The sequence below is a fragment of the Crassostrea angulata genome, unplaced genomic scaffold, assembly GCF_025612915.1.
Source record: "Crassostrea angulata isolate pt1a10 unplaced genomic scaffold, ASM2561291v2 HiC_scaffold_93, whole genome shotgun sequence".
Lineage (NCBI taxonomy): Eukaryota > Metazoa > Mollusca > Bivalvia > Ostreida > Ostreidae > Magallana > Magallana angulata.
Genome location: NW_026441648.1, coordinates 186,297 through 194,592, shown reverse-complemented (window position 1 = coordinate 194,592; position 8,296 = coordinate 186,297). Strand labels below are relative to the sequence as shown.

The 8,296-nt window shown below is 32.8% G+C and overlaps 1 protein-coding gene across 2 annotated transcripts; it reads right to left on the bottom strand.

Moving 5' to 3' along the window:
- Positions 1–497: 497 nt before the first annotated feature.
- LOC128169077 (monocarboxylate transporter 12-like) lies at positions 498–7,903 on the bottom strand. 2 transcript variants are annotated; one of them, XM_052835248.1, is made up of 6 exons: positions 7,790–7,903; positions 4,120–4,187; positions 3,716–3,859; positions 2,258–2,404; positions 1,108–2,142; positions 499–899 (listed from the first exon to the last, which is right to left on the bottom strand). In XM_052835248.1, the coding sequence occupies exons 2-6, from the start codon at positions 4,184–4,186 to the stop codon at positions 733–735; spliced, it is 1,560 nt and encodes a 519-aa protein (XP_052691208.1). In that variant the 5' UTR covers position 4,187; positions 7,790–7,903; the 3' UTR covers positions 499–732. The 2 variants fall into 2 exon arrangements, with proteins under 2 accessions (XP_052691207.1, XP_052691208.1); XM_052835247.1 differs by lacking the exon at positions 7,790–7,903 and having other exon boundaries at positions 498–899; positions 4,120–4,204.
- Positions 7,904–8,296: the final 393 nt, after the last annotated feature.

The window sequence follows — 8,296 nt, the reverse complement described above, 5'->3', positions numbered from 1 at the left end:
TACGTGAACTGTACTATGAAAACAACATATACCTTCCGACAAGTATGAGTAAAAAGGTTAAATATGGTCACAGAAAGAATAATTCTTTTTCACAACTTCTATCGGTGAAAAAATGTCTTTAACACTTTATTTAAAATAAATATACTATTTATGAGACATTAATATATGGGGGGGGGGGGGGGGGGGGGTTTACTCGTGTAAAGGCAAACTAAGGAATAACATAATCAAATTCAAAGGAGAGGTCAAAGTAAGAAAATAATGACAAAGTGAAATTGCTCTCAATTAAAATATAAGTACAAGATATTTTATGCACGAAGTTTTATAAAAATGATATACATGTATCTTGAACATTCTTAGATGCTGATTGAAATGCAAAATAAGGCAAGTGTCGTTGGGAAGGTCACTGCGAGAGGTTGTGACACATTTTCATCTCCTATGTATAACATCGAAAAGGAACAGTGTTTAACTCTATAGATAGTCTATAGAAATCCCCTGCCCTATTGACCGTTCACCCTCACTTGCTTTGAAAAGTTTTCGACTACTAAGATAACACAATGCAAAGAAATTGGGCATTTAGCAAAATATTGTTGCATATTTGATATCTAATTTGCAAATGTATACCGGGACTTTGATTATTTAGTTTCTCAAGGTCATGTTTGTATTTTTTATTCAGATATTCACATTTTAATGAAGCAAAAAAATTATTTTTTCAAATTTAAAATTCGTTATAAATCACGTGGAAAGCGCCACCTCTTTTGACGGTCGAGTTACATTCTCCATTTTGTCCTGACGTTTTCTGACACACGGTTCCATCAGTAAGGTCAGCCCAGACAGAATCAGACACGCCCCCATGAAGTAAAAAGACGGTATATAGGAGAGGGATACGTCCCGGAGGTAACCTTCAAGACACAAGAACATTTCCTACTTACTAGCTCGACAAAATGAGAAATGATATTTGTTGACCAGTAGGTCTCATCAAATAAAAAGGTACAGTGTTAAATTGATCTTTAAAAGTCTCAACATTCTCTAAGTCTAAGTGAAGTTCTATCTAGTTTTCTTCTTATTTAAATTTATTAAAGGAAAGTTTGAGAATACTATTGTTTTTACCTAATAGTGGAGCTCCCGTTCCCATAGTTATCCCTTGTCCCAGGATAATAATCCCAAAAGCTGTTCTGAAATTTTCTATTCCTACAAAGTCCACTACAATACTAGGCGTCATAGAGAAAATGGCGCCGGCAAAAAGACCAAACATAACAGCTAGGACAATGAAGCTCCAGAAGGACCCATAAAAAGAGCAGAGCGCCAAGGTGGCACCCGTCACAAGTTGGCTAATAGCCACAATCGTGGAGTTCTTAACTATTCGCTGATTGGCTATTACTCCACATAAACCTCGACCAATGAAATCACACATATTGGTAACAGATACCAATATCGATACTTCTGTTGTAGTCATTCCATGGTCACGAGCAAATGGAGAAATATAAATATGACCATATGAAGATCCTATACTTCCAAATAAGTACACAAAAAGATACATCTGTAGCAATGGCTTTTTAAGGAGTGAAATATCTATAAGTTTGTGCTGAACATCTTTTTGTGCTTGCGATTCATTTAATTGGGATTGTGAAAAGCTGTGTACAGCATCTGTACTTCCTAAACTCCGGAAACTCTCTGAGAGACGAGAGCTGTGATGTGCTTTAATATCCAGTCGATGTGGCAAACTCCCCCATGTTTTATCCTTTTCAAAACTGGATAAGATGCCATTTCCAGGTGTTGGTTTTTCACTCAGAGATATTGAGCGCTTTTTGCCCGTCGGTACTGGTAAATACCCGTGAGTGTCAGGAATTTCAACATTGGAATTTTCCGGTTTGGATTTCTCGTTGCTGTTAGAGGGATGGTGAAAAAGAGATGGAGGCTTTAGCAGTCCTGCTAGAGCCACCACATTGAATATAACTACTGAAAAGATGAGCATGGTACCGCGAAGACCGTAAACGTCCAGAAGATAGCGATATAAAGGAGGAACAACGAGTCCGCCAAAACCTGAGGATGCCACTAGAACAGAGTTCGCCAGCTCACGCCGCCTATTAAAGTATAGACCAATCAGGTAGGCTGCCGGACCGTGGATTGTAGCACACCCAATTCCTGGAATGAACAAAATGTAGTATAGTCTCAACAGGCAAGAAACAGGCACAGAATGGACAAAAACTTGAAAAGTCAAAAGAGTAAAAAGATTTAATTGAAAACGGATAAAGCTCACCGTATAGAACTCCATGTGTGAAAATAAGGATTTCGATTCTTTCAGCAAAGAATCCGATGAAATAAGCAATGGATCCAAGGAATCCTCCGATGATGATCATCTGACGGGCAGACAGGTGATCGAGTCCCACTGTGAGGATAGGGAGGGCTGTAATATTAAATTTACTCCAAATTTATTTATATACTAGTAGGTTTACCAACTAACAATGCATGAAAACTTGTTATAATGCAGCAAACATATAAAAAATCGATTTTTCTAAAGGTTACTCGACATTGTGCTGACATTTTCTTGAGTTTGCACATAGAAATGTAAGTAATTTTTTAACATTTTTCAGCATTTTTATTTACGTGTATTTCCAATCACTGACATACCTAAAATCAACTGACTGAACTTTGGGAACTCTTGAATATCATTATCAAATGTTACGTACTTCTTCACATAAAAATTCTTTACAAGAATGAATTATATTTACATTAAGTGGTAAAATCCGTTTATTTAGGATTTGAAAAAAATGTCTTTATTAGGTTGTAATACAAGGTCAAAATTCAGACACACGTGTTACGTCTGAAACTATAATGAATGCATGCGTTTTTCTAAATTCTGAACACGACCCAAATAAAATAAATGAAAGTTTGCAAAATTAGGCAATATTTTTAATAGGTAAGGAAAGATTCAAACATCATGTAAATACTGTAAGTCGTTCTAATTCCACGGTGTTAAAATTTCTCAATTAGAACCAATCGTGATTTTAATTACACGCTCTAAGAAAAACAGTTGATCAAAGTATAAGCATTAACAAGTAAGTTTATGTCATTATGTAAGTATTAACGATGGGTTTAATTTTGCGGAAAAGAACTTCTTCACTTTGCATTACCAATATTTTAGATACACGAGCAATTTTGGAACTCCTAGTAAAATCATGTAATTTGACGGAGAAGTCGGTAAATAGAGACGGTTTCACAGTTGCTTCAGCGGTAAGCCACATAATGGTATGCCAGTCAAGACTTTTATCACTTAACTCTAGTGGAGGACATTATATAGAATTGAAAAAAGTGATATCTTATTTTAAAATTTCTAAGTGCATATCCTTAAAGCTAAAGTAACAGTCACTATGATACAAAGACAGCATACTAGTATATGAGAAGCAAGATGGAGAAGCTATGTATTAGCAGTCATGATATACAGACAGTGAATAAAGGAATTGACTACAATGGAGAAGAATGTGGTGTAGAAACACCTTTTGTCCGAATGACACCCATTCATTGAAAAGTGTCAGCTGCTTTTTTTTAAAAAATGGCTTTACATGTTTTGGAATACCTTTTTGGAAATCCTATAAGTCAAAAATAGCTAGTAGATTTGTGAACTTTTTAATTAATTGATTTTCTTAATAGTTGCATTCAACACTCTAGATTATCCAAATCGTTCGACAAGTGATTTTTAGAATGATCTTTGACATACAAGCGATGCTGTAGACAATCTGTAGAATGCCCGGTATGATGGAGGTTGTGAAGGCTTCAGACTTGTAGTAATCCTGAAAGGCCACGAAGAACAGGCCCGAGGTCTTGAGGGTACCTACGTATATCATGAAGATCAAGCTGGACCCTGTGTTGTAGGAAACATATAACAAAATGTTGTAGTTTTTTAACAATGCTATCAAGATATCTTACTATGTCATTTCAACGATAAAGGTTATGAATTTCTTATTACTCAGATTGACTATATATCATGCTGGATTCTGGCTCAATATATTTTGTATTATTGTACTTTATATTATTAATACTAATTAAGTTCATAATACAAATGAGGAAACTCTTAGATAATGAATGTAAATGATTTCTGTAGAAACAAGGAAGAGGACTTACCCGCGAGGATCACCCAGGCCCATCCTTTGTCCACGGGGTGGTTGCTGGAAGTCGGATTGCTCGTCATGCTGGTCAGGTGTAACATGAAAATAAAAAAATTCTATCCCTAGATACAGTATTATTGTTTTGCGATTTCAAACAAATAATTCTGTCAAATGAGTGTTTTACATGTTTTGCCTATAGACATGGTATTATTGGTACACATCTTTTCCGGTAATTGTCTGATTTATGTACATTCTTTGTGTAATGATATTTTCTTGTTATGCACTCACTGTATTATTCTTTGCTCATCGATTTTCTTTCGGTTACACTTTATTTGCCCAGTAAAGAAATTATTGTTTGCGCTCCTTAACTCTAAAATATGGTAATTTTGTAGGAACACGTCTTGTACTTGTAATATTTATTCATATTTACATTTTCAACTGTCTTTGTCTGTGATAACATTGCGATTCAATTTTTAACCCTAAAACCCAATAACTTAATAAAACTTTAGTGACACAAAATTGGATTGTCTTATAATGATACTAATACTAATACTCAAAGAATGATTCCTTATTCCTTAAATATAGTGTGCATATTGCCTTGTGAATGATAGGTGTAATATTAAATTAAATGGTGTTCATTTTGGTTAGTGTGATTAGTTTGATATTTAATAAGACAGATTTATCTTTGCTTTGTGTATGATAAGTGCAATATTTAATTACATAGTGTTTATTTTTAATAGTTTATGATAAACTTAAAAAAAATTTAGTGTGCATTTTTTCTAGTGTAAAATTTAATTACCTCGTATGCATTTTGCTAGTGCTTTATTAGTGTTATATTTAGTTAGATAGTGCTCATTTTGCTTAGTGTATGATTAGTGTAAAAAAATTTATGTAGTGTGCATTTTGTGTAGTTCTCTAGTGTATAATTAGAGTTATTTATTATTATATAGTTTGCGTTTGGCCTAAAGTATATAATCAGTGTAATATTTGATTATAAAGTGTGCACTTTGCTTACTGTATGTTAAGGTCAAGATCTAGTAAATGAAAGGTGCCTACAGGTTTATGAAATTCAAGATATAAATTCTTTTAATGATGCTTCATAACAATATCTTTGATTCATAGGGTATACGGGGGCTTAAATTTTTAGTAAACACATTGAAAAATCATGTTTGAAACAACCATTTTCTATGAAATATAAAGGATAAAACTAACAAGTATTGGAGTTTTGTCCATTTTTGACTTATGAAATATATCAAGAATGCCTACAGTCTCTCCAAAAATGGCATTAAACAAGCTCTTGACCTCCTCTAGTCTTTAAATGATGTCAAATTGAATATAAGTACCGGGATTACTTTTCCCATGATTAAATATAGAATGTCAAAATATTGTTTTATTTTCTACATAACTCCTTTAAAACTGTAAAATACGGGAAAAGATTCATCATTTCAATTATGGCGTCATAATGGTTCTAGCACCAAAAAGACACCCTGGAATCATTTTCTAGATCTTGGCTTAAGATTAATGAGTCTGTTTTAGCATTTTAAAAACAATAACATTAATGTTGGATCTTTTTTTAATATGAACTAACGATTTGATACTTGGGATTCAGAATATGGTTTTTAAAATATGATTTGCCTCTCAAATTACATTTTAATAAGCTTTTTAAAGCATCCATTCTATACATTGATTTTTGTGAAAAAATCACTAAAATCAGTTTTTCTCTCTTATTAAATAGTCAATATATCAGCTTTTCTGTCAATTTATATTTTTTTATAAAGTCTTCATTATACAAAAAAATCAGAAATATTTTATTATTGGAAACATAGAAAAAATAATCCAAATTTCTTTAAAATTTAAGAAAATTAGAGGAAATGCGGGCTAAGCAATATCAATTTAAGTATAAATATTTATTACAATTTAGTAGTATAAGCTGATAGAAATTCTGATATTCTATCATTTTATTGAAGAATAGAATCTTCAAATCTTAAACAAATGCCTACAGAAGTACAAAGAGCTACACTTATTTTTTTATCATCCTTTACGTTGAGGAAAAGGGTAGTGATTTTGACCTGACCTTGATGCAAAAACAAAAAAGTCAAATTTAATGAAACTAATAGAATCATTTGGTAATATGATCTATTTGACTGTCTCAAAATTTCATGAATTTCGTATTATTAGAAGTATGTTTGATAACGATAAGTCTCCTTCCTTAAACAATTTCTTGCCATTTCATGTTAAATCATGGGAAAAGTAATACCGGTACCTATATTCAATTTCACATCATTTTAAAGAGGAGGTCAAGAGCTTGTTCAATGTCGTTTTTGAAGAGACAGTAGGCATTCTAGACATATTTCAATAGTCATAAATGGACAATTCTCCTAGATTTGTTATTTTTATCATTCATATTTCATAGAAAATGGTTGTTTAAAACACGATTTTTCAATATGTTTACCAAAAATTTTAGCCCCGGTACACCCTATCAAACAAAGCTATTATTATGAAGCATCATTAAAGAATTTATATCTTGAATTTCATAAACCTGTAGGCACCTTTCATTTAGAAGATCTTGACCTTAAGTGTTAAATTTAAAATAAGCATTAATTTTAGATAGTGTATGATTAGTGTAATATTTAATTACATAGTATGCATTTTGACGGGCGTTTGATCAGTATAGTATCTAAATATATAGTTTGCATTTTGCCTAGTGAATAATAAGTGTAATACTGAATTTATTTTATCACATGTTTAGCTCAATATATGGTAGATAACACTCATGTTAAACATTTAATGTTACACTGTGTATTCTTACCCAACGTGACGTCATGATAAAACATAACGTAGGTTTATATAGGCAGTAAAGATAATAATTCAGTTGAAAAGTGTTAAATTGTAAATATGAAGCATATAGTATTCATTTAACCTGATTTTATGATTCGTGTAACGCATTTTTAACAAGTCAACCACAACATAGCCTCTCTCCAAGAATTGTCTCAATGTTTCAATTTATGTTTTAATTTTGCTTTCTTAGAAAGTTTGTCAGATCTTGCCCATTTATATTTCATTAATTGTCATAAATTCTCTAAAGATGTTTGCTATTTTTATTTTCATGCTTGAAGTTATTAGTTAAGTGTAGATTCTTTGCATATTCTTATTGAAATCAAAAAATATCCTTTTCTATTCTTAAACTAGGCCTGTTTAATATGTCTAGAGCATTTTTGTCAAGCAATGTTTATACCGGGTATATTTTGTTTAGTACATCTGACAACCATGCATTCTTTAGATCAGAGTCAACCATCGATGCTTTCTAGAAGAGTAACTGATGTGTTCTGCGCATGTCTACAGAAAACGGTTGTAATGGTTGTGAAATATAATCATATTTCACCCTGATGTGAATTTGCTCGAGTTTGGTACGAGTCGTCATCTGCAAACCTGGATGTCCATAAAAATAAGCTCACGTTTCCTCGCAAAACTAGTTTGTAGAGAATTTTAAAGGGATGGAGGGACAGACAAGGTGAAATGTCCTATCCAACGAAGAGTTCACGGTGTCAGATTGCAATCAGCTGTTGTCCTAAGACCTTTGTGTAGTGTGACCACGTGTAAGTATTGGTCACGCAGATCAATAAATTAACCAGTGTGTACTAAAAGAGTAAACCTAGACAATACATGGAGAATCTTCACAATCTTACCTGTACCTTTAGTTACGTGGCATACTTCCTTGGTCAAGAGCTGGTACCTGTCACAAACTACCGGTGTTCCTGGACCGTCAGGTGCGTTTCCCTTCCGTGTGATAACTGTCCTGTTTACATGTGAAGATCTGCTGATTGTAATAAAGGTGACGTCAAAGAAATCGTAAAGTTCTTTAAAAATACCTCTAATTCAGGAGACGATTTTTGTTGTAATAATAAAATGTTTGTTGAAATAACAGATGAAATAACAGGTGACTGAAATTTACTCATCTGAGATTTTTTTAGGAAATGAGTGACAATTTTTTTTTACCAAAGTCTAAAATGTTAAGGAGCCTCACATTTCTAGTTTGTATATCTCAAAGAACTACAAGACACACGGAACTAAATATATCCCACCTATGATTAATTTGTACTGTAAAATAAAAACAGCGTGTATCTTTGATTGATAGGTCAATACTTTAGGAAGAGAGCTTCATGAATATCATAATCATGCCAACTACTGCACAT

Bases quoted from the DNA above. Each gene is read 5' to 3' on its own strand.
- LOC128169077 (XM_052835247.1), bottom strand. From the start codon at position 4,204: ATGTTACACCTGACCAGCATGACGAGCAATCCGACTTCCAGCAACCAC. The intron at 2,405-3,715 runs GTATGTCAAAGA...TTAATATTACAG, and splicing joins GATTGTCTACAGCATCGCTT to CCCTCCCTATCCTCACAGTG. The intron at 900-1,107 runs GTAAAAACAATA...TGTGTCTTGAAG, and splicing joins AACGGGAGCTCCACTATTAG to GTTACCTCCGGGACGTATCC.